This window comes from Fusarium mangiferae (assembly GCF_900044065.1).
Source record: "Fusarium mangiferae strain MRC7560 genome assembly, contig: FMAN_scaffold001, whole genome shotgun sequence".
NCBI lineage: Eukaryota > Fungi > Ascomycota > Sordariomycetes > Hypocreales > Nectriaceae > Fusarium > Fusarium mangiferae.
The window spans coordinates 1,438,902-1,463,852 of record NW_024573921.1 but is presented as its reverse complement, the minus strand read 5'-3'; the positions used below and the strand labels follow the sequence as shown (position 1 = coordinate 1,463,852).

At 49.3% G+C, this 24,951-nt stretch overlaps 9 protein-coding genes across 9 annotated transcripts; 3 read left to right on the top strand and 6 right to left on the bottom strand.

Moving 5' to 3' along the window:
• Window positions 1-1,430: 1,430 nt before the first annotated feature.
• Window positions 1,431-2,468, bottom strand: FMAN_00982 (putative transcription initiation factor IIB; the record flags this gene model as incomplete). The annotated part of the gene is made up of 1 exon (XM_041829631.1): window positions 1,431-2,468. One exon carries the CDS (start codon window positions 2,466-2,468, stop codon window positions 1,431-1,433), a length of 1,038 nt encoding a protein of 345 aa, XP_041676316.1.
• Window positions 2,469-3,752: 1,284 nt separating this feature from the next.
• Window positions 3,753-5,044, top strand: FMAN_00981 (uncharacterized protein; the record flags this gene model as incomplete). The annotated part of the gene is made up of 2 exons (XM_041829620.1): window positions 3,753-4,082; window positions 4,139-5,044. The coding sequence occupies 2 exons, from the start codon at window positions 3,753-3,755 to the stop codon at window positions 5,042-5,044; spliced, it is 1,236 nt and encodes a 411-aa protein (XP_041676315.1).
• A 224-nt stretch (window positions 5,045-5,268) lies between these two features.
• FMAN_00980 (uncharacterized protein) lies at window positions 5,269-5,748 on the bottom strand (the record flags this gene model as incomplete). Its single annotated transcript, XM_041829608.1, has 1 exon — window positions 5,269-5,748. One exon carries the CDS (start codon window positions 5,746-5,748, stop codon window positions 5,269-5,271), a length of 480 nt encoding a protein of 159 aa, XP_041676314.1.
• Window positions 5,749-7,477: 1,729 nt separating this feature from the next.
• Window positions 7,478-8,995, top strand: FMAN_00979 (uncharacterized protein; the record flags this gene model as incomplete). Its single annotated transcript, XM_041829597.1, has 5 exons — window positions 7,478-7,624; window positions 7,675-7,706; window positions 7,764-7,890; window positions 7,940-8,444; window positions 8,490-8,995. The coding sequence occupies 5 exons, from the start codon at window positions 7,478-7,480 to the stop codon at window positions 8,993-8,995; spliced, it is 1,317 nt and encodes a 438-aa protein (XP_041676313.1).
• Window positions 8,996-9,416: 421 nt separating this feature from the next.
• On the top strand, window positions 9,417-10,704 carry FMAN_00978 (uncharacterized protein; the record flags this gene model as incomplete). The annotated part of the gene is made up of 2 exons (XM_041829586.1): window positions 9,417-10,160; window positions 10,210-10,704. 2 exons carry the CDS (start codon window positions 9,417-9,419, stop codon window positions 10,702-10,704), a joined length of 1,239 nt encoding a protein of 412 aa, XP_041676312.1.
• Window positions 10,705-11,087: 383 nt separating this feature from the next.
• On the bottom strand, window positions 11,088-11,999 carry FMAN_00977 (uncharacterized protein; the record flags this gene model as incomplete). The annotated part of the gene is made up of 1 exon (XM_041829575.1): window positions 11,088-11,999. One exon carries the CDS (start codon window positions 11,997-11,999, stop codon window positions 11,088-11,090), a length of 912 nt encoding a protein of 303 aa, XP_041676311.1.
• A 2,619-nt stretch (window positions 12,000-14,618) lies between these two features.
• FMAN_00976 (uncharacterized protein) lies at window positions 14,619-15,555 on the bottom strand (the record flags this gene model as incomplete). The annotated part of the gene is made up of 3 exons (XM_041829564.1): window positions 14,619-14,823; window positions 14,873-15,121; window positions 15,179-15,555. The coding sequence occupies 3 exons, from the start codon at window positions 15,553-15,555 to the stop codon at window positions 14,619-14,621; spliced, it is 831 nt and encodes a 276-aa protein (XP_041676310.1).
• Window positions 15,556-16,564: 1,009 nt separating this feature from the next.
• FMAN_00975 (related to asparagine synthases) lies at window positions 16,565-18,329 on the bottom strand (the record flags this gene model as incomplete). Its single annotated transcript, XM_041829553.1, has 4 exons — window positions 16,565-16,636; window positions 16,686-17,222; window positions 17,271-17,681; window positions 17,733-18,329. 4 exons carry the CDS (start codon window positions 18,327-18,329, stop codon window positions 16,565-16,567), a joined length of 1,617 nt encoding a protein of 538 aa, XP_041676309.1.
• Window positions 18,330-19,180: 851 nt separating this feature from the next.
• On the bottom strand, window positions 19,181-21,511 carry FMAN_00974 (putative Cys2-His2 zinc finger transcription factor ACEI; the record flags this gene model as incomplete). Its single annotated transcript, XM_041829542.1, has 3 exons — window positions 19,181-20,441; window positions 20,493-20,707; window positions 20,771-21,511. 3 exons carry the CDS (start codon window positions 21,509-21,511, stop codon window positions 19,181-19,183), a joined length of 2,217 nt encoding a protein of 738 aa, XP_041676308.1.
• Window positions 21,512-24,951: the final 3,440 nt, after the last annotated feature.

Below are 24,951 nucleotides of genomic sequence, written 5' to 3'. Positions count from 1 at the left end.
ATCTTCTGAGTCAAGAGAGTCAAAATCCAAGAATAAAAACATGGTCATCACATTTTATTACCTATCAAACACAGCCCAAAGCAGACACGACACTGCAACGCCAAGGTTACTTTGCACAAGATGCAAGACACACATGCACCGCACATGCTGTACAGTACAGCAACAGCAGGGTTCTTGTTCTCAACCTATTCTTCTTCCACCTGTGGGGCTTCCTAACCTGGCGCCTCATCCGATGCCCCGTAGACCCATTAGACATGCCGTCTGAGGCAATTCTAAACATGCATCCATATCCATATCCATATCCATACCGATACAGCATCCTGCCTTAGCCTGGCTTACAACACATGCCACTTTATTCCGGCGGCGCATTAGCATTGTACATGCCAGCATCATCTTGATCCATCCGGTCTTTTTCTCTGAGTTAGCTGCGCTTCTCAATTCGGTGCTCCTGGCCCGAGTCTTTGCACCAGCTTTGTCTTTTGCTGGAATTCCGGATTTGGTTCACACCACTCGAGCACGATGGCGCAACACCATCTTATAATTCACATGATGTTGCTGACACGCACCTCATCAACTATGTACCCGAGTCTGTTCATAGGTAGGTAGCTACCTACCTCACCTAGAACCCTTTTGAAGGGCTGATTCCTCACGTCACACACACATACGGGAATGGCAGCGAGACATCAGGTGCTTTCTTCAGCTCCAGCTGTTACATACCCATATGCACGTACCTGCAACCTGCATCATCATCAACCCGTACAATGCCAAGACTGCTATCAAAGGGTCCTCAGATCATACATAAAGAACGAACAGGCCCCCTCCACGGCAAAAATCAGGCCTGACTCCTGTTCAATAAACCCGGCCGGGTATGTTATTCCTCATGTAGAGAAGAGGAGACTTATCTGCCCCGTCGAAGAAACATCAACAGCGGGTCTGCATTAGTAGCACATCCTAGCCTTCCAAGAACGATCTAGAGTAGAATTTTTCTTTCTTTTTCCTTGATGAAGAATGACAGGCAGCGGATTCAAGGTCCCTCCCGCGGTTTCACGGCATTCCCGCCCCATCTATTCCCACCGCTGACGACAACTCATGCCGGCACTCAGAAGAGGCAATCCCAACTAGCTGCCAAGGGATTTGCAAGAATGAGGGTAAAAAAGGCTCGAGTTTTACTGAGACACCGAGACTACTTAAGAGATTGCTTTAAAGTTTCATGGCTGAACATCCTGACTTCTTCGCAGACTTCCTTGGTTTCAATCTTTCTGTAAATTCACTACGCTGCTTGCGGCCCACCCTGGGACTTCGCTATGTTTAGAAAACAACAAGAGAAAAAAAATACAAGGCGGCAATTTCTTTATAACATCCTTTAATGCCGGAATAACGTCATTCTAGACCATGATAGCACATGGAGCCCTGAGAGCATCTGGGCGCCCCTATACCGCAGTAGCTGGTGTAAGCTTGTCCATGTTAGCCCCTCCCTCGAACCACTCCTCCGAAATCAGCTTCTCGCGGGCAGAGTACAAGTGTTTGTACGCAGTCTTGACTGTGCCATCGCTGACACCCGCCTGCTTGGCTATAGGTAGTGAGCTGCGCGGTTCTCCAACGATCTGGCACGCCATGTAGATGCATGCTGCGGCAACGGATAGAGGCGATCGTCCTGCGAGTGCCGAAATACTGTTGGCCCGCAATGCCAATAAGCGAGAGATCTTGGAGATCTTGGTCTGTTTCGTGAAGCCAAGCTGAGAGACATAACGGCTGCATAAATCCTCGGCACCCACTGATGTGTTCTCGTAGTTGGTGACTGTGTTAAGACCTGTGGCTTCACCGTCTTGGTCCTGTAGCTTCTGCAGAAAGCTCTGAAGTTGCTTGAAAACTCGACCGACTTCCTTCTTGCTCACGCTAGTCAGGTTGAAGATTTCACGGAAGGTTCGAGGCACGTTGTTCTGCCGGCACGCGATGAAGATGCAACCTGCAATGACGGCATCCTGGGGCTTTCCTTTGAGGAACTTGTGCTTATCCACGAGCTTGAAGATGTGCTTTGCAGCGTTGGAAACGTTCGTGCCCATGTTGATAGCTTCGCAGTAGGAAACGATCTCCTTGTAAGCTTGCATGAGGCCCTTCTGCGACTTGTCTTGGTTCGTGTTGTTTTGGGTCCTGGACAGAGCCTTGTGTGCCTTGGTTTCGGAAAAGGCTACCGTCGTCGCGAGTTGCTGGCCTTCGACAAACTCATCCTGCGGTCCACCAACACGGCTGGGGTCGTCGCCTCCTTGGTCGTCATTTGCAAAAGTTCGCCATTCTGATCTCGTATCAATGATTCGCGAGCCGACTACCATGCCACAGTCTTCGCATACTGTATCACCGCTGGAGAACTCCTCGACTAGGTGGGGCGGGCTGATGTTGCACTCAGGACATACTAGGATGTTACTGAGGTCTTCCTCAAAAGCAGGCGCATCGCTGCCGTTTGGGGCCATCATCCGAGGCGGCACGTTCTGCCGTTTAGGTTGAGGAGGATGTTTCGTCAGAAAATGAGATGCGGCGAAGTTAGGTGAGGAAGGGCGCTTTGTCCAATGGATTGTATGATAAGAATGACTAAGCGAGCTCTGACTGTGATGGGCGTTTAGGCTCCAGACCGTCTGGGCAGGCAGCCTGATTAAATACCCTTACCTGACACAGCTTCTGGAAGAATCATAAAGGGAAATATCTAGGACAGTTGTTCAGGCTGTGTTTGCAAGATCAGCATTCACTGCCAGAGTTCATAAAAGCACACTGATAAACAGGTGGCAGATGCCCAGAACTATACATGGGCACGTGATCTCTTTGTTGTTGCTGACAGATTCTGCAGAAGCTTGGGGAAAGTTTACAAATTACCAACAAAGAAACCTTGAACAAATAAACCTTTGGCAAGTCTGCTTATTTTGTTCTTCTAGGTTTGACTTGATTACCTACTCCGTAATCCTTCTTCGTCCACCTATGTACCTACACTGAGGTATCTTGCCCCAATACTAGGTAGTAGTATCCGTAACTCGCGACAATTCAGAAGTTCTAGGCGCCGAGTCCGAGCTGTCGATGCCTTTTTATGAGTCTGGCCGACCCAAATATGGTAGTTACCGCAGATTCTGAGTTCCGGATATGTATTTCCGTTTTCCAGGTTTAATATTCCCTATCTTTCTCACCACGAATCTCTCCGTAGTCCCAACTGACCGTACCTACATAGTAGGACCTAGTCATATTGGTATTGTTCCAGCCACAGCGGGTCTGTTCCTTGCCAGGACCTCAAGAACACTAAACTCTTATTTCCATTGAAGCTGTCCCTTCGACGTCATTTCCTCAAGCTTTTTTTTTCACATGGCATTTCAGATAGTTCATCTTGTAGAATGGCCGAGACTAGTCATTGATAATACCAGCACAAGCCTTGGTTTGTATTTTGGCACTTCAACATAAGAATTCATTTCTGTATGTTAGAACTCATGACGTTGCATGATCAGGCCCATCATGAAATGTCTCTTTATTTTGTCCTCCTCCTTCAACGATGCGCTAGAGTTTCCATTGTCCGAGGTCGGCCAATCACCAAGTGCCGAAGGGCCACTCCGCAGTACGTACTTTCGACTCATTCACAAGTTGAGTCAATAGAACAAACATCTCAATATTGAACAAAGAAGAGCGATACCCCGTTCAACTTACCAACTGTACTTGGCCGACTCTCTCCATCATTACTCTCTATACAAGCCTCCCGGTCGTTCCAGCAAAGTACCAAGATGGCATCTCAATCCCAAGATGGTGGGCAAAATGCCCTCTCGCCTGTCGATATCAAGCCTCTTCTCACCAAGCTCTGGCCTAACGGGTCTGCTGTCTCTCCTCAGGAAATTGCCGAGGCCATCTCTCACTTTTTCACAAATCAGGTCACTGAGGCTCAAACAGCTTCTCTTCTCATGGCATTGCATTTCACAAAGCTTGATTTCAGAGCTGATGTCTTGGCTGAGTGCGCCCGTGTCATGCGAAAGGCCGCTGCCTCTATTCCTGTAGAGGAGCTGAAGGTGGTTATCGAACGAAGAGGGCGAAAGGAGGGAGATTACAACGGTGGATTGGTAAGGAAGCGGACCAAATCTGCTGGATCAATGAGCAGCTGTTAACATGATCTCAGTGTGACATTGTTGGAACTGGAGGCGATGGCCATGATACCTTCAACATAAGCACCACCTCATCCATCCTGGCATCAGCCTTGCTCATGGTTTCCAAGCACGGCAACAAAGCCAGCACCTCCAAGTCTGGCAGTGCTGACTTGGTCGCCTGTATGAAGCCGCAACCTCCCATCATCAGCGCCGTCCGCCCTGACACTTTGGTCAAGGCTTACTCTGAGACTAACTACACTTTTCTGTTTGCCCCTGTCTTCCACACTGGCATGCGCTACGTCGCGCCCATCCGCAAGCAACTGCCTTGGAGGACGGTTTTCAACAATCTCGGCCCCTTGGCCAACCCTGTCGAAGATGTGCTTGAAGCCCGTGTCATTGGTGTCGGCCGAAGGGATCTTGGTCCGGCATTCGCTGAGGCTCTGTGCATGGCTGGTTTCAAGAAGGCTCTCATCATCTGCGGCGAGGAAGAGCTTGACGAAGTCAGCTGTGCTGGCAACACTCTATGCTGGAGGGTCAACGAGACCAGTGCTGGAAGGCTCGAGGTTGAGCATTTCACCGTGCACCCGAGCGATTTTGGTCTGAGCACCCATCCCCTGGATACAGTGTCTTCGGGCAAAGAACCCTCCGAGAATGCAGAGATCTTGTCTCGAATTCTGCACAATGAGTTGCCTGACGATGACCCGATTCTTGAATTCGTTCTACTCAACACTGCGGCTTTGCTCGTCACATCAGGTATCTGCGAGTCCGATACCAGCAACATGGGCGAGGGGGATGACGGCAAGGTCATCACCGAGCGCGGCCCTGGTGGGCAGCGCTGGAAAGAGGGCATCCGAAGAGCTCGCTGGGCCCTCAAGAGCGGCGAGGCCTGGAGACAGTGGGAAAAGTTTGTCAAGGTCACAAATGAAATCGGCGCTTAAGAGATAAGAATACGTTATTACGATTGAAAATGTTATCATATACAAGGCTTCATTCTCATAGACCCTTTGACACGTCAAAGGCCGTTCTCGTCGTCTCGACGCCGCTGCTCCCATGGTATAAATAATTCCAGTCTTTGTCTATCGTTATGTAGAGATATGTCGATATATGTCGTGATTGTGGGTTTTGCTTCATGGTCCATACTTCATGCTTCAAGCCTGGCGTATTAAAATGCTCTCCCTATATCTGGCGAGGCTGGGCTCGTTGTTGAAGTTGATGTCGTTGGTGAAAGCGGAGAGTAGGGGCTAGTTGAGCTTGATGAGAAAGATTGTGGTTGAGGTCGGGATGAGGAGGATCCTGCGTGAGTTTGTATTCTCGAGCGATCGACTCCCGGGTGTTTTCTCATCAGCGTTGATTTGTTTCGCTGAATATCAGCTTCGTATGCTTTCCAATCTGTCCTGAGACTTGTGTTTCTATCCTCCTCTTCAGTGTCGTTTTCATCTTCCTGTCGCACGGTTGCTCGTGAAGAGGCGCGACTTTGTAAGGACTTGCGAATTATGTTGGATCGCTGAAAATCTTCCTTTTCGTTCTTATCTAGCCCTGACTTTGTGCGCTTCTTCTTGCCAAGAGAGAAAGAAGGAGATCGTTCTTCACGTTGGCATTGGCGCGGTTTGACCCACGAGTATAGATAACTTAGGAGAGGCATGATGACAGGAGAGGAAAACAAAAGAAATAGAACGAATGAAAGGGCGAGCAAGAAATCGATAACCTGTCAGGCTCCTACTTTGATATCTTGACCGCAGACATCGGTAATTGTAATAAGATTTCAAGCCTTCCGCGAATGGGCGGGGATATCCTGGGGAGCCACGGGCTATGTATGTATGAATGGATGATCCTGGGAACGGGTAAACGGTTACGTGCCGTGCAAGGCCACGTAACTACGGGGACGTTTATGATATGTTAGTTTAGTACGTATGGTAGAACCTCTCTTATCCGTAGGCCAAAGATTAGCTGATCTTTGCCTTGGCTGGACTGATCTGTCTGGTGTGGTCAAGGGCGCACAGCGGCTCGCACACTTGAGGCGCGGTTCTATAAATGGGAGCGAGCCGGGGTCGAGAGATTGATATATGTATGTTTCTTTCTGGGCCCAAGACAGGGTCTGTTCACGAGCAAAGACGCTTCATTCTGGTTGCTGGGATTGGTAGAATGGTTAGTCCAGGTCACGGCATGTTTCAGGTCTATCTTTGGAGTAGATCTCTTCCGAAGTTCGCTTCTAGACTTCCATCGATGCATCAAATCGCGACAGAAAATTAGAAGCATGAGATGGTAAGCAGGGATTCCAATCCCATGGCTATTTCAGAATGCAAAACTCAGCAGCCAAGACCAAACCACAAGCCCAGCTATCCGGAATGGGAGCAACCCCCAAGCACCAATACGAGCCGGTGGTGGCTATGTTGAGCCTATAATCAGACGAGATATTGACATGGACAAGACTTTGAACGGGATACAGCTAGCGATTGGAGTCTTCGGGGAGACACAACATGAGAGAGTCTATTACATAATGATGGTACAACAGAATATTTACAAGCCTAACTGATAATAATGCTATCGTGAGTTCAAGTTGAGAAAGAAGCTTCTGGGGAGGGTTCACTTTTCCGTGAAAGGTGAGTGTGGCTGAAGCATCTTCGGTTTGCTACTAAACAAGTTATTGATCGGCAATGCTGCGCCCGAATGAGACGTATCACACTGTCGCAATCTCACAGACTCAGTCCTCTGGAAATGACTGCGGTCACTACTCCGTAAGGACTGGTCATTTTCTAACAGCTAATATCGTGACTTTAAGCCTCTTGGGTACCGACCAAATCCAAGCATCCAATACTAATATTTGAATCAAGGCCCAGGATAAGGTAGTTAGTACCATTGGCTGCCTGAATATAGCATTCTCAACCAACCATATAAAAGGCCTTTATAGCTTCTCCATTGGCGATTAGCTCACCATTGCATAGACGGCGAAACTACAAGGTTGCCGATGATGCGAATGCTTCTTCTCAGCCATCAATGAAACCGTTTACATCGCGATCAACTACCCCATGGAATTCATCGCTAGGTAATCGTCGGAGCCGAGAAGCTCCAGCGACGGCAAAATGTCACTCGGCACCGAACTCATAGTGATTGGCGCTCTTCCCCAAAAGCCGAGGTGCAATCCCCGCATGGAGCTCCTTGTTCAAGCTCAATTAGACTACCTATCATCTACAAGCTCAACGCACAACTCCGAACTCCCGTAGCTACCCTTCCGGTTCCGATGACTGGTGTCAATATCTCAAGCATCAATCTATATACATATCTACACACCGTTGCACAAGATTTCAGGTCTCGCAACGGAGTTTCTCAATTTGGTTCATATTTAGCACTGCCAAGCTGACAGTTCGCTGAGGATGAGCTTATTCCTTGCTGCTCGATCCTTGGGGTCTAAGCCCATCAATGGCTGTGCTCATGGAGTGCGCCGGTACTCAAGTGCCGTGAAAACCGGACTCCCACTTGAGGGCATTCGGGTGCTGGACATGACCCGGGTTTTGGCCGGTGTAAGTCTGGTTTTTGCATGAACATGGTTGACAAGTGCTGACCTTCATAGCCTTATTGTACTCAGATTTTGGGCGATCTTGGGTAAGTTTACTCAAGTCATCAATGACCCTGGCCGTTTTAACATGGCCGAATGCGCAGCGCTGAGGTGATCAAGATCGAGCATCCTGTTCGCGGTGATGACACTAGAGCTTGGGGACCTCCATATGCCAAATACAAGGATGGGTCGTCTGCCAAAGGCCCTGGAGAGTCTGCCTACTTCTTAGGGGTAGGTATGTGCCTTCTCTGTACCGAACTTGTCTCATGATGTCCTGCAGGCAAATCGGAACAAAAAGTCGTTGGGCTTGTCCTTCCAGCACAAAGAAGGAGTCGATGTTCTTCATAAACTAGCTGCAAAGTGCGACGTCTTGGTCGAGAACTACCTCCCCGGGACTCTAAAGAAGTATTCCATGGATTATGAGACCTTGCGTAAGATCAACCCAGGTCTGATATACGCCTCTATTACGGGCTACGGCCAAACAGGGCCGTATTCCAACCGCGCTGGCTACGACGTCATGGTTGAAGCTGAATTTGGTCTGATGCATATTACTGGAGAGCGAGATGGCCCTCCAGTCAAGGTTGGTGTCGCGGTAACTGACCTGACGACTGGTCTCTACACCAGCAACAGCGTCATGGCTGCGCTTTTGGGACGGGCCAAGTCAGGAAAAGGTCAACATATCGATGTCGCACTGAGCGACTGCCAAACAGCGACATTAGCCAACATCGCCAGCAGTTGTTTGGTGAGTGGAAAGAAGGACTCTGGCCGCTGGGGCACAGCTCATCGTAAGTTTGACTGTCTGAATAAGAATTCCAAGGCTAACTCAGAAGCTTCCATTGTTCCATACAAGTCTTTCGAGACCAAAGATGGAGGTATTCTGTTTGGTGGAGGCAATGATCGGCTGTTTGGTGTTCTCTGTGATGGTTTAGGTCAACCACAGTGGAAGGACGATGCTCGATACAAAACCAACGCTGATAGAGTCCAGCATCGGAACGATCTAGAGGCCAAGATTGAGGCAATCACAAAACTCAAGACAACCCAAGAATGGCTTGAGATCTTCGAGGGCAAGGGTTTGCCCTACGCTGCCATCAATGATGTCCAGGGGACGCTCAACCACGAGCATACAAAGGCCCGGAACATGGTTGTCGAGATGGAACACGATGAGTGCGGCCCTCTAAAGATGGTCAACACGCCTATAAAGTTGTCGGAGACCCCTCCAACGATTCGCAGCGCGCCGCCTATGTTGGGCCAGCATACTAATGAAGTGCTACGAGAGCATCTTGGGTTGAATGAAACTTATATTACTGCATTGAGGGAAAAGGGAATTGTCGGATAGAATACGTAGAGAATAGAACATGAAGCGCGACAAAAAAAAAACATTTGAGTACCTCGACTTCTGCTTAAGGCTCCTGCTGCTTTAGTGGTTGTGAACAACGGCAGGAACTAACGGAACTGAACACCCTTGCACGATCAAAGTACTCCACGTGACCACACGTGTTCACTGATTGAACTGAACATCTCACTTTGCCATGTAAATCCATTGTTTCCAATCTCAACAATAGTTGACCTTGCAGTCCCCTTCTTCTCAAATAATAATTAGTCCACATACCGATCAGCCTTGGGACGGGCCGGTCCCCTCATTTTGCAAGTCTTGCTTACAGTTTTGGACGTCGAATATTTCGCGACAGCTACGGACTTTGACAGCAGCCTACAAATGATCACTAACAAACCATCTTACGAGGACGAGAACATACATCATGGATCAAGGCACAGAGCAATTACGCGTCGAATCCCCGAAAACCACTGAACTAGATGTCACGATGGAGGATAAGTCTACCAAAGATGTCACTTCAACTGTACCGATACCAAAACTCTCATATACACTCCAGTTCCCATCCGAGAGCTCAGTCATCTTGAGCCGTCTCAAGAATGATTCCCAAACAGAGGACAACGGGAATGTTAGAGAGAAAATTTTCGCAGACTTGAAAGACACTTTGACTATGCCAACACCTACTAAATCCAAAGGTCAATCCTCACTATCATACTCTCTCAATGCAGGCGTGAAACGAAAACGAGAAGAGCCGTCGGAAAAGATTGATCTGACTCAAAGCACTGTCCCCTTCCCGTGGAAGGTTCACTCTCAAACTCAACAAGCTACTATCGAGGCTCAGCATACCAGAGAGGAGACCCGATGTTCAATGTGTAACGGTTCTGCTCAAGTTTCCCCCTTAGTCACATGCATTAGATGCCATGTATCTTGGCACCAAAGATGCCATCCTCCTTTGATAAGGGGCGAGGACATGACTTCTGCAAGCTTCACCTGTGCGGAGTGCGTTGCGGGCAGGAAGCAGACCGTCAGACTCAGGGGCAGAGTCAGTCAGCAGCGGCAGCACGAAATCGAGAGGCTTCGACAGAAACGCCTGTTTTCTCTCCCCAAGGGTGTTGTCCCTGCCAAATCTCACCTCGTGGGGTTTGGTCCTGGCCGGGCTTCGGATGTCTCAGTAAGTTCTACGACGCTGGAGAAGGATACCATGGCTCACACGACGATAGCGAGCACAATACTTTGAATCAATGCCGAAGACGGACCTTCTTAACATTCTATCATTGTGCGATCAACTGAAACCAAACCTTCTTGTTGACGTACTCGTATCTATCTCAAAACGACATCCTGAAATGCCCATATTCGCTTCGCCAGACTGGGATAGTCAATTGTCAAACACTTCTCGCCCTCCTAAAACAAAGCATGACGAGAAGCCTCGACATGGCCATGTTCTTGTCAACAGAGCAGCAAAGCCGAAGCAAAAGACTACGAAAAAGATACTCAAACGCACTCGGGTCATAGAAGTCATCACAAGTGCTCCAGAGGAAGATAATGTCAATATTCTGCCGCCAACTTGGGCAAAGGCTGGTCAGGGGTTATACTCACATTTACTGCCTGACACAGAAGACAGGTCGCTTCTCATGGATGAGAACGACGAAGAATCGTTCAGTCACTTTTTTGTCGATGGAGCTGGGCGTCAGATCATGGAACCTGTGGGCGCTTAATGGGGAAACGAGCAGGCATTTGTGTCTTTTTGGTGGTCTTCTTTCAGCTAATTCGGGAAAAAATTCGGAGTCAGTCTAGGCATAGGAGTTGTTCAAGGGAAATCTCGGCTTCAGGCCAATCAGCCACTATAGAAGCTCATTCGTTAACTAATGGTCATCACCAAACAGAACCTTGAGACCGAGAAAACATGATTCGATTCTGGGCTTTAGCGTTATCATATGAATTATTTGATTTGTGATAAGAAACAGAAGACATCGACAGACGAGTGGGATTATCCGGTAATCCCCATCAAAGAAACACATTCCAGTTCCAAGTCATCCTCCATCCATTACATATTAGACCGTGAGTACCCAACTATTCGTCCATAATCATTTTTAATCGCTTAGCAGTTGCAACCGAAGATACCCTTGAGGCTGACGTGGATGCTAGCAACGATGCGGATGAGGCCCTGGATCTTGACAGAAGCACAAGCTCCGACCTTGTTGACGAAGAGAACGGTGTCCTTGACAATGCAGAAACCAACGAGGCCGTTGACATAGCCACCGATGCTGCCACGGACATCGACGTAGTTCTTGCAGCCCTTGGAGCAGTAAGAGACGCAGTCATAGACCTGGCAGTTGCCGAGACCCAGGAAGCAGGTAATGCTCTTGACAAAGTCAACAACGGCGTAGACGAGACCGCCAGTGACGCTGCCGGGGCGAACGGCATATCCGTACTTGTTGGTGTTGAAGAGGGCGACGGCATCAGCGCTGCTCTCGAGGTAGAGACCGGCAAGACCACCACAGACGGTCTTGAGGCTGGCGCTCAGCTGGCCCTTGACGTTGATGGCGGCACCGCCATAGAGAGCAACCTCGGCGCCGATGGAAAGAGGAGCAAGGAAGACAGTGTTCTTGAGGCTTGCCTGGCAGTAGGCGTGCTTAGTATCGTACTTGACGATCTTGTAGGGAGAAGCAGCACAGTACGTGCCGAGCTTGACGTCAACACCGGCGCTGGCGTAGACACTGGCACTGGGCTTGGGCCAGCAGCCAGAAGCCTTCTTGCCAGCGCACTTCTTGGCCTTGCCATCCCAGGACTGGCCGGGAGGGCATGAGCAGGCCTTGGTCCAGGGACAGTAGGACATGGCGCCGGGGCAGGAGAAGGTGGTGCGAGCCTCAAGGTTGCTGGAATCGGAGCGGATGGTGAAGTCGCTAGGGGAGATGTTGGAGGTGGTATCGAGGAGGGCATCTGGAGCAGGGATGGCGGAAGCCATAGTGGCCATCGAGGCCAGAGTGACGAGGAAGTTGGAGAAGTACATTTTGATGATGTAGTAGGAGATTTGGTAGTAAGATAGAGAGTGGTTATTTGTTTGAAATAGATGGAAGAAGTGAACGAATGTTAAATAGGCCTTTGAGGCTTTGTTGAAGCGAATGTAAGTTGATAGAAGAGAGAGAGATGCTGATGAGAAAGAGTTGATTGTACGGGATATCAAGAGTGTTTATATAGCCATCATGAGTTGTCTCTGTGAGGCCGAGGATCTTTTTATCACATGGTCACTGCGAAGTCTTCAAAGACGGCTCAGTCCTCAGTGTTACATTACAGACTCCGTATCTCCCTGCTAGTCAGGCGATGCCGGTGATAGTGTCAAGAGGTCCAAGCACAAGCTGAGTCTGGATGTTTTTCGGCCAAGGTCAAGCTGATAGATGGAGATGCTTGCGAGGTGCTAACCAGGAGTAGGCTGGTGTGAGTTCACGGACTGAGCTTGGTTGGCTTGATATTCGATGTGCATGGTGTTGAAAAGTTATGCAGACACTTGGATACAGGCAGTTGGTCGAGTCTGAATTGTTCTCGAGACGAGGTGGCTATTGTAAAGTTTGAGTGATATTGTGTTAAGAAGAGCTTCTGCCGTCTTTACTCGATGTCTCTCATATCCGTCATTGGGACAGTTCTCATTGAAGTCCATTAAGCAAGATATTGCAGCATTACAGCAACACAGCCAAGTTTCAACTCAACTTCAATCCTTCACTCGATAAGCATAACTTGGTCCTCCATTGATTATTCCCGTTGAAACAACGATCAAGGCCGTTGGACGTTCTGCCCACAAGTCAAGTAAAGCCCGATCGGAAGTCGGCTTATTAAATTAGATTCCACCAAAAAGGAGGTTTACCTGCAAGTAAAATGTTTCATTTCTCGGGCCGCACTGGTCCATCCAACAAATCAGCTCACCACTTACCCAAAGAGGCAACGCCATCACGACGAGGCGTTTCTTTAATTAAACCAAACAGGATGTTTCAGGCCTGGGAAAGCTGCACTGCACAGCTCAGCTGATTTTCTTGTCCCGAAGAGAGATATCAAGGAGTGTCCTTGGAGAAAACTGCAAGAGTGAGTTGTTTATGTGTCTCTATTTTTAAGATGTGTGGGGATGTGGTTGGTTTATGTGATACAATCATATCGGAGGTTAATGGACGAGGGGGGAGGGTTCTGGGGTTGTGGAGTTGAAACAATTGCTGGGATGCTTTTGGCCTTCGGCAGATCGACAATGTTTTGTTCCTTGTTGACGTTTTTCTTCCCTGTCGTGATCTGTCAAGCCGAGGTCTGTTCGGGTGCATCCGATATAGTGCTATATAGCAGACTCAGTGCTATCATAGCAGCAGCTTAATAATGTAACATGATGACGTTGATGCTCTACATCACGCCCAACTGTGCCCTGAGAACTCTTCCTGATCAAACTCAACCCACTGGGCAATTCTTTGAGGCGCACCGTTCAGCTGCACCAGCCAAACCGCACGCATAGTCTTGGTAGTGGATCGTCAAAGAATAGCTACCGGTCTAGATGCAGCCTTTGCCTCACAGAAAAATATTCACCTGCAGCTCCGAGGTTTCAGGCTCTGGTAGCCCAACAGCTAAATAGCGGCTCACGCACGGTTCGTTGTTGGTGGCAGCGGTGATGGCTTTTGGCTATCGTTTCTGACTTAGGAGCTGGGTTCGTTTTAGCACATATCCACATGGACCATCCTTGTTGACAATCATGTTCTGCATTGTTTTTTGTTTCTATACGTCAATGCTTTAAGGTTTCTTCAGCACATACCGTCAGCCGAGAGGTCAAGGTTGTTGACCTGACGGATTTGTGAGGCCATGCTCCTGTATTTCCGTTGTTGGCTGTGCTGATGGCTTTGAGTCTAAGGCATGACTCTTGAATGGGTCTTGTGAGCTATTGGCATCCACCATAATTCCAATTACACATTATTTGCGCCTATTTCCACCCGTGGCACTATTTCTCGGCAATTCCGTTCAAGCAAAGTAACATAGAAGGAGGAGAAAACTTCACCGTCGATTCTCAAGTGACGGCTTCAATGTCATATTACTACTGTACAGAGAACTCAACAAAATAGACGCAACTCACATCAGGAATCAAGCTACAGAACTGTAGCAGGTAAAAATACGACGATTACTATTGTTGGTCATCCAGGAAAACAAAGCAATGTATTCTTACCAACGTCAGTTCGTTCAACTCCGAGACGCTTACCCTACGCTCGACCACCCAGTACTTGGTTGTACATGAAAGAGCATAAAGTCTACCATCTGCCCGCGTAAAAGTTTTGCACAGTATCATGATATCACATCGATGCTGAAATACCCTACTTTCTTCCGATATCATGTATTCATACTTGATACAACAGAGATAGGTTTAATATGGTTAAATCAGGAAATTTTATTGTCAAGTTGTGGTCTTTGCCACGTATATAGTCTCCTACTTGCTCTCCTTGCCTGCCTTGTAACATCAATCACAGGCAACATTACCTCCGCGTTTATACACCGGTCTATATTCCAGCTTGTGTGGAGACTTTGGGTGCAATAACTCGGATATGTGGTTCAGCACATATCCCCCAGCTTATTCTTTCATTCTCTCCCCCCAGACAACAAGGAAAGTCATAATTCATGAGACCGAAACACAGGTCCAGCCTCGCTTTTCCAAGGCTGTCTGCCGCGAGTTAAACCACCAGGGTCCGCTTCGTCCCCTTCTGTGTCCCCTGCTTGATAGCCATCGACGTCGAAGCATCTGCCGGTGTCCCCAGGAGCACATACGGGCCCAGCACTCGATAGTTCGTTGAGACAGAACGACATGAACAAGATCCCATCCCCTACAACCAATTAGTCCATAGCACACATCGTTTGCTGGAGGGCACTTACAAGATAGCAGAGACGAGACCCAGTACAGGTGCGCCAGCTTGTGAAAGAGGCAGGCCCCAGTACGAGTAGTCTGACGGGAACACCCCTTCCACTGCGAGGGAGGATACTAGGCTGCCGAGGAGCACTGACGCTGTGAGTGTCCGGAGCAGGACTGCGGGGCCGGTCCAGGGTCTGTCGTGGTGCACGATAGACCACATGCCAAGGCCTACATCACAGGTGAGAGCCGCGATGAGAACAAACGCCCTGATGCTACAAATACTAGTCAGTCCTTGGCTCTTACATAGTATCCAGGGATGTGGCGCATACCCATGGCTGGAAACTGCAGCTCCAGAATACGAAATAAGAAAGATGGCCAGCATCAAAATGACAAGCAGGCATGAAACAATCTGCATAAAATCCACCGCGACCCTAACGGCTCTGATACCAGCGCCTGTCGGCTCCTCGACTTCTTCAGGTAGGGGCGTGAGTAGAGGTGTAAGCTCCCTTGCAATTGGTGTAGTTGATAGCCGTGGTAGAGATCTCGGCCTCGTGACGATGCTGAGGTTCAGAGGCGGTGGTCGACTACCCTTACGCATGTCGTCGGTTTCTTCGGTGAGGAAGGATGCGAGAATGCTGATGCCAGTTGCTGATGTGAATGTTGAGTAGGAATCCCGGTCCCTTACGTCGATGAACTTGTTAAGCATGAAGAAGCACAATGAGGTCAATGGGGTATATAATGAATGAATGAGATGGCGATTTAATTTAATCGGAGGCCTCGATGGTGTTGTATCTGTAGTGAGAGAAGGAGAAATAAGAGATAAAAAAAAAAGAACGAATACTAAAACAGTCGAAAACGAAAGAATAAAATGAACTGATCAAGAATAACGAAAGACCGAAAGCAATGAGGAACAACCGAAATAATAAAAGAAGAAGAAAAAGGACGAATTCAATCGATGCTTTCTTGTCTTGTCTCGATCTCTCCCTTTGGCGCGCGCCAGTTCCCATCCATTCCATCCACAGCCCAGCCGGCGCAAGGGGGTTCTTTTCCTCCTCGTATCGTATCAATCTTCCGCCTAAAGGCCTAAACGCGGGCCTAAGATGCGTTCCTCTGCAGGGGCACGTCGCACCACAACCACTGTTTTCTGCGGCGGTTGGACGGTGGCCAACTGAAAACAGTGGAACGCCCTTCTAATTTTGGTGCGTCCCGCCGGCTCTCTCGGTATCGAACGATGGCATTTCTTCTTGGCGAGACGTGATTGGGTTCCGCGCTTGTTTCACGTCGATTGATATCGATTCTTTTGGCGATTGGAGATATGGGTTTTTACTGCTTTGGGCTGCCTCCCTGCTTAGATGCTACCACATGCTACAGCCGATACAGCCTCTGACCTTCGCTACGCCGCAGGGGTCAAGCGTTATCGCCATCTTGCATCATTCTGCAAGGATCACCGTGTTCATGCCATGACTTATCTATCTATCCATCACCCTCTGCTTTGATCTAATTCCGATTACCTCAGCTCAGACTTGCCTTTACGACTTCAATGACATGATCCATGCGTTAAACACGCCGAAAAGAGGGTTAGCAGTCGATAAACTGCAAACACGCAACTTCCAGTCAGTGTTTTTTTGGCCCATGGTTGCATATGTCTCAGAAGTATCTGAAGAATCATCACTGCCGAGTTGTTCCCGTCGTGTCCAAGTCACTCGACTCAAATCTCATGCTGAAAGCACTGCCGTCCCTTTGACCTTTCCACTCTCCATCTTGGCAGTTCTAGCCCCAAATTGTATCTATTATGCCTCATTAGTAAAGAGTTGTTAGTACCAGATTGCCACTTACTGCTCGCTTCTTCTCCTTTGAAACGGAGCTCATGCCAAGTGATTGAGCCACCAGCCGCAACACTCGTTTCTCGGCGTCGAGCCTCCCTTCGCCACCAGGCGTTTCGAAATCACACTTCTCCCACACAGGAGCCTCGATTGCCCACTTGACAAAACGCTCATCCAGATAGGGAAATCTCACTTCTCGACCCCAGTGTGCCATAACACGGTCATCTCGACCAAGATTTCTCTTTCCAAGCCGACTGACGTCGAGCTTCAGCTCTTGTACAACTCCACCGTAGCCACGATGCGTGTAAGCCACGCCGTGCCGACCATACCCACCGAACAGCTCATCGGCACCCAGACCGGAAAGCAATACTCGCGCTGTCGTACTATAAGGCTGTGGGTTTGAGTCGCCGGTTGCTTCGCCAAGCCCTTGTCCTCTTGCAGCAAAGTATAGAGCACACGCAATGGACAGGTCCATCTCTGTGTTATGAGGATGGATAAGACGAATGACTTCAGCTCTGTGCTCGAGATTCTCAGCATACGGCACGTTCACCTGCCTCCTGTCAGTCATTCATTCCGACGTGAGTCTGGGTCCACATACCGCCACAAATCGCCATGCTCTGCCAGGACAGACACGGCTGAGCTCTGCAAACGCATTTCTCCCTGTCATTCGATCCGGACACTTCTCATAAAGCTCCTCTCGGGAGAGGTCCTTGAATTGCCCTGCAATTCTGGGGTTCTCAAATGCGACATTGATCAGGTCAATACATTGATCTGCAGGAATCATGTCATGAGACAACCTCGCAAGCACAGTACAGTCAAGGCCACCTGAAAATAGCACTGCGACTCTGGCATCCGTATGTTTGGCTTTTGGAGGTAGTGGCACGTCTAGAACTCGCAGTCGGAGAGATTCGACCAAGCGAGAACGCAGCTCCTGCACAGATCTTGAATCTTGTCCGAGGGCAAAATTCTCCTGTGGGAGATCCTCGTTGAAACGACCGATGCTCGATATCTGAGGACGTAAGTAGCAGGCTTGTCGGGGTCATACTCACGCTGAACTTACCCAAGCAGTATCGGCAGTCCAATCGTGCCGGTCTGGCACTAGTCCTTCAGGCGAGTCGCCCGTGGAGAGATCCAGAGTGTAGCATCCATCGGCCTCGACCTCGGTCCATCCATCGACCGGCGTCTCAGCGATACTTGACAGAACAAACGGAGAGCCATCCCTGACCAGCAACGATCGGCGGCCCAGTCGATCTCGTCCGTAGTAAAGTCGCTTGGCAGGTTTATCCAGGTAAATAAACGCGAAAGGCCCTTCGATGGCGCGTAAGATGCCTAGGACATCTCCCGCACCACGACTTGCCTCGGCCAGGAGGGCAAGGATAGCCTCACCATCGTTACCCTGTACAGACTCCCCTTGAATACCCCAGGCCTCTCCATTCCAGCATAGAATAGACCCAGTCACATGATCCACAAACGGCTGCTTTGCAACGTGATCACCTCGCAGTGATAACACAGTTGATGTGAAAGTCAGGAAAAGATCATCAAGCTGTATCCTGACAGTCCCTGTATGATCTGGTCCTCTATTTACCAAACATCGCTCTGACACGGATGAGAGTGTTTGTTCGGGGCTTGAAGATATGATAGCATGGATTCCGCACATTTTTGCGCGTTGCTGAAAGGACGAAGACGCGGTTGGAAGAATTGGAAGCTTGTTGGTGTAGTTGAAATTGTTTTATTACTGCAAGCGAAATATTGTGATCCACCTTTGTTTACCCTATACCAAAAAATGTGCGCATAAAAGGTAGCAGAGCTGTTGCTCAATTCTTGACAGGGAATTATTTTCAAGAATCGTGATAAATCGCTGCGTTTAAAGTTTGAGCCTGTATTAATAGATATTGTGTGAGTCATATATCATGACCAGTCTTCAGAGTCTATTGCAAAAAGCACCGGAGATTAGCTAGGTACCATAACCAGAAGACAAAACTGACTTTGTCTCCTGGAGGACTGGTATTGGGCACTCCAAAGATGCTCTCAGTTATGGAATGGCACCTTGTGGTCACTCTGTGAGGAAGTTGTATCCTTGACATGGGTGTGTATTTCTATCCTAAACAACAGGAAAGAGAGGCGATCTCTATACCAGCTAAAACCAATTCTTTGCCGAATCGAAATGCACTGTGAAGGGGTGATGTGAGGTGGCGTTTCACTCAAATGCCCAATCTGACTGCTAATAATATCCTCCGAGGACAACCCAAAAACCATTGGTCCTGAGCCCCAACGGCCCATTCCTCCATTCGAATCTCAACCTGAGGCAAATCACAAGCTCAAGGAGTTAACAAACATCTGAAATACATGAAGAAGCCCAATCCCGCGCTGGGTGGCATAAGAAAGTGTCGTGTCTCATCAAACCAAAAAAAGACTGTTTGGCAATTTTGTGGGGGAACATTATACAATTTTGAGTCATGTGTCCCTTTACCCAATACTCGGGAAGTTCCACGGCAGAAGATTGGATCCCTATTCTCCGAGGTTCTGCTGCAAATCAACGTTTGACCAGTCCATCATCTGAAAGATGTCCTGGGAGTTCTGGGAGAAGCCCAGGTTGGCACTGGGAATCTCACCAAACAGCGACTGGTAATCATTGGTCTTGGTCATACCATTGCCATTGTCATTAGGAAAGAGCGGAAAATCCATGCCGTCTCCTGCAAAGGAGTCGTCAAAACCTTCATCAACATCCCGTAATGAATTCGGAGTATAAAGCATGGCTGTCTCCTGACCAGTTGGCGAAAAGTGAGGAGCAACAGTCGGGATGGGGATCTGCTGCTGGGGTTGCTGATACATAGGCAATTGCTGTTGCATCATCTTGAGGTTGGGGTTATACATGACAGGTTGCTCAGGTGTGGGTAGCTGAGCAGGAAGCTGCATGTGGGCAGCATAGAGGTCCTCGTTATCCAGGATGAAGGCCGAACCATTCTGGTATGGGGCATACTGCTCATAGGAACTAGCCGAAGCAGGCGAGGTGGAATCCATGCCCAGATCCAGGTGGAGTGTCTCGGTGGGAATGTTGTTGATTGACATCCAGTCCGAGTCATTGGGGTAGAGAGGGAAGTCGCCAACGAATTGTGTCACGTCGTTCTGAGGAGGAGTGGGCACGCCGTTGTATTCAGTAGAAGAAGGCGTTGACATGTTGCCCAGAGGTGGAGTCTGCTGCTGAACGCTGCCAGCAACTGATGGTAGCTTCTTTCCGTTGGTCTTGGTTCTAACGTAGGTCCAGCCATGAGCTTTCTCCATGTGCTGCTTGCAGTTGGATTCACGTTTTGACTTGTAGGGGCAAGGCTTGAACATGCACTCATACATGGCAGGGGCAGCAGAGTGCTTGTCGTTGTGGTGGCGGTCCATTTCCTTCTCTGTGGGCCATCCATAGGTGTGATACTTGCAAGTCGGGACAGGGCACTTCCAAGGGCGAGAATGAGTCTTTTCGTGCTTGGTAAGATCGCAAGGACGCTTGAACTCCTTATTGCAGCCGGGCTCGCGGCACTTCTTGGGAGCTAGCTCCTCGGGTGAAGCATTCTTCTTGCGGCGAGCCATGGATCGTTGAATCTCCTCCTCGTCCTCGAGCTGCTGGCTCAGGGATCGCTTTACTTGCATTGGCGAGTCGCTGTCAACCTCGACAGGCTTACCAGTGTCCAGAGAGATATATGTGCCGTCCTTGCGGACACGGACGAGCTCGACGGGGCGACCTTCGTGGAGACCACCGATGAGTTTGATCTCGTCAGATCTTCGGCGAGAGTTAGTTGGATAGTCCAAGGGAACAAAGCTGGGTACATACGCGTCGATATCCATATCGTCACCGCTGTTCTTTGCGGCAAGTTGTTTTCCGTATTGTAGAATCTGGTCCTTCAGGTCGAGGAAGTATCCGTTAGTGTAAGGCCGGTCAGCAGGTCGAATTTGTTCGCGGTCGCTGAGATATTCGACGGTCGCTTGAATGCATTGCACGGACGTAAGGCAGAAATCCAGGTACAAAGTTGCTGACTTGGTCTTCTCCTTCAAACACAAATTCCGATAAGTATTTTCCCAAACGCCAAAACCAGTCAGAAGCTGACTTACCGGTGCCATAAAGATCAATGTTTTCTCCAGATCTCGCAAGCAAATAATTTCCTTTGATCGAATTCGTCGCGGGATGTCAAGAACAATGGGCTCAAACTCCTTGAGAGTCGGCTTTGCCAACAAAGGGCGCAAAGTGTGCTCGTGAATGCGGTTAATAGCCTTTGGCCCCAGGGAGGGAAGCTTTTCCGATGCTGCGGCAACGGATCTTGTGATGGCGGATCGTGTTTGCACCTTTGCCTCCTTCTTTGCGGAAGTGACTGCACCCCGCTTCTCGTTTGTGGAAGCCACCGATGTGCCCAAACCGCTGTCAGACTCATGGTGCCGTGAATGGCGAACAGAACGAGGGCGCAGAACGCGCCTCTCCTCTTCTTTTGTCATCTTGGGGTCGACAATAGGTCCCTCGAGGAAGCCGCGAGGGATGGGGAGACTGGTGTCTCGAAGCGTCTTGACCTTAGACTTTGGCGACAGAGAGAGCCGATCCAAGGACAGAGCCTCGTCAATGTCGTTCAGAGCCAGAGCCACACGTCGACGGTTGGCATCGACGACATCGTCCAAGTGAGACTGAGCCCGAGGCAGCGTGGGAGGGACAAATGTGTTGTCTAGAGTCGAGGATGATGAAGTAGGAGAGTGAAATGTCGCACCCTTACGGAGGGTAGAGCTGTTCTTAAGGGACAGGGCATTGTCGGTGTCGCTGTCCGGGCGAGTCACCGGAGTCCTTCGACGAGGGTGGGAGAAGGACATGGCTTAGATTCAAGGTGGGTATGAGATAAAAGAGACAGTCGACTGATGGCCACAGAAGTCCTGAAGCTTAGCCGGGGAGTCCCGTTAGTTCAAGAGCGCGACCTTTGATGCAAGCAAGTGCTTGGTAGTGAAGGACGGGGAAGTGAGTCACAGTCGAGATTCTTGAATCCCACACCCAGGACACAAAGGCCTAGACGTTGATCAAGGCTAGATTGGGAAACGGGGTGGTTGACCAATACGACGAGTTGAAAGTGATACCATGAAAGGTCGAAAACAAGACAAAGTCGAAGTAAAAAGACGAGACTGAGATGTCAAGACGATATAAAATGTGAACCGTACCAGATCAGAGGCCGAAAATGTATGCAGATGATCAGCCTCGATGTCGAGGAACCAATGCGGTGGAGGTGGCGCAAGAGGATAGAACGACAGGGAAGGCGAGGGATCAACTGAATAATATATTGCTCAGGCGGTAAGACGACTCGGCGAGACTCGAAGAAAGATGTTAAGCGAGACGAGACGAGACGTCGAGTGACAAACGCGTGAGATATCGATGAATGAAACAGACGCAGCGTTGAATGTTGGCGATGCGAAAGGCGGGTGGAACTGGAGGAAGGAAGAGGACGGGCGGGAAAAGGGTATATGAGGGTTGACCGAAAGGGTGTGCAATTCCGGGACCCGCAGGGTGTGTGAAATCTAAAATTCTAAACGGAGAGAAGAGCCGGGGTTGGTTGAGAAGCTGAAGCTGGCGGCGGCCTCAGGATAACGAGGAAAATGGTGAGGTGAGAGTGGGATTGAGAGAGAGGTTTGGGAGAGAGGAAGAGGGCGAGATGGGAAGTGTCTACGGACGAGCGAGGTTAATGCTTAGAAACCGACTCGAAATGGGCTCCGCAATCTCTCAGCCCATGGCCACTGTTGCCTAAAATCCAGGACGCTAAATCCCCTTCGAGCATGGTACGGGCTGAGGCGCAGGATCCCCCCTGCGCAAGGTTGAGTGCGATAGCATTCCCCCCGAGGTAGTACCCCAATCACTAACAGAGTTGAAAGTCTAACTCCCTTTGACTTCCCAATTCCTGAGCATCTGACACACCCAAAACTCACCTCAATTCCCCCGCAGAGCCTCAACGTTCCCAGACTCGGAGTTACGACTTGGAGTACCTCGATTATGACAAGCGACCTCTTCTGTATCCCCACAAACTCCGCCAGATCCGACCGCTCCTCTCCCGCGCCCCTAGAACCTTTGTGGTTCACTGACTGCGCATCATCCAGTTCTGTCCGTCCGTCTCAAGAGGCGCATGAGGCAGAAGAATTTCCAAGCTTGTCATTGATCTGAGGGAAAAGCCAAGGAGCAGTTGACGATGAATTTGGAGGCCAGAAATGGCACCATTGCGTATCGACTGTCGTGGCCCTCTGTTTCTCCGCGAAATGACGGTGTTTGTTTTCATTTCGGTTTCAAATAAGCTCGTGTTTTAGATGAAACCAATCCCAATCTTGGGGGGGTCACGATCACAAACCAAACGCAAGGGGAGAAGAGGAAATGGTGTTGTCTACGAATTGTGCTAAAGTCTACTTCTAGATGACGTCGGATCGTGGTGGTTTGGCAACCATTGTCACTGTTGTGAACCTATGGAAAACGCCTTGCGGAGAGTCTGCAGGGATCGACACCGGGCGCATCTTTTGGGTGGTCCGTGACCGTTGACTGTCAGCAATATGTAGATAGAGTGACTTTGGTTCAGCAGTCCGGAAAGAACTCGGACTTCTTCTGGTAAGGACACCAAGACCAATATTACAAGTGTCTAAGAAGGAAGATTGTATAGAATTATGGGAGAGCTGTTCTTTCAGAGACCTAGGTGTCTTGTATTACTTGCAGACTACACGCCCTCGTTTGGTGTTCACTGTTCAGTCAATGCCCGCCTCTTTTCCGAATGATCCTCGGGTGGCCATTCTGACATCCTACGGCTGCTCATCTGGTAGCTCATTGGCGTTGACCACGCTAAAGTGGCATACTTGCAAACTAGTCTCTATTCTATTCGTCGGTGGTCTCTGATTGACGAGACGCATTGGTGTTGCAGTCGATGCATTGCATTTCCACCCTCCACCTCAGCCCTCTTTGACGGCTGTGCCTTGCAATCGATGGCGATGCGCAGCCCTCTGCATATTTTGTGAGCCATTGATTTGATAGGGACTTGGGAAATCTTGAATTGTTTTGATTGACCTTACCATGGATGCGTTGTAGCTCGTTAGGAGGGAGACTCACCGAGACATGCATTGTCGTTGCTGGACCTTTGAGCAGACAGATAAATCCTGGTGCTTGAAACAGGATATGATCGACTGGCAACCTTCATCGAAGAGAGACACGACGACTCACACGCGTTATCAAACATCACCGAGACCTCGTCTTGGCTGCATCTAGATCGAACACAAGACACACCAACCTCAAGTATTCTCCTTCAACTGGTTCCTGTTCCTGTTCCTGTCTCCCATGGACTCTCTCCACCGCCAACGCCGCCTCCTTTCCCGTAGCATCGGCCCACAGCCAATGGACCGATACTGCATTTACTCCACGCATAGGGCTGCTGCTCTCCGCAGGGGTTGGTCGAAACAAAGGTCATGTCACCCGTTGACTCAATGGCCGGCGATTTCCCTTTTTGGTTACGAGCGTGGACCCCCATCTTCTTCCAAGCTGTTCATTTGCATTTCATCGCACTGCTAACCTTTCAGAGCCTAGTGGGAGGAAAGAAAACTTGGGACCTTGACCCCTAGATGACAAAATTATTTAGGTAAAGCCAACCTAAGTTTAGGGGACTCTTTACTGTATTTATTCTAGCACCTTCTGTTCAAGTCTTGAGTTTTCTTGCTCCCCGAGGGACAGCTTCTGCCCTGAAGCATGCGTCCCAGATTGAGGCCGCATGTCCTAGATTTACCGGCCGGAATCCGTAGCCGCCACCAGAATGAATCTCATCAATGTCAATTGATCGAGACAAGTCGAGTCATCGCTGACGCCCGCTCTTTCAATCTGCGTCAGTAATCATGCGTTTGTCGATTCTCGCGCCTTGGCGTATCTTTTAAAGGATAGCATGAATGCGCGAGGGTCCTTTTGCGATAGCATGAAGGCATCGTAATCATCCTATCTTGTCACCGAATTCCTGCTTACAACCAACCAAGATACACGTACGCAATATGCATACGCCCTCTCAATAGAAACAACCACCAGATACGTAAATATACACGCAAGCCAGGTGTTTCATTTCGGCCCTAGTTGCAATTCGTTCATTTGTTCCAAGAACTTTTTGTCTTGTACGATGCTATTAAGTCCTATACTAACAGCCATTTTTAAACACGTCCCTGCCATAAGCCAATCAGAGTCAATTTTATCGAGCAGCCTACCAAAGACCCTCTTGTGTTCAGGGACAAATCTGGATGCCTCGAGTGGTGAACCCCAT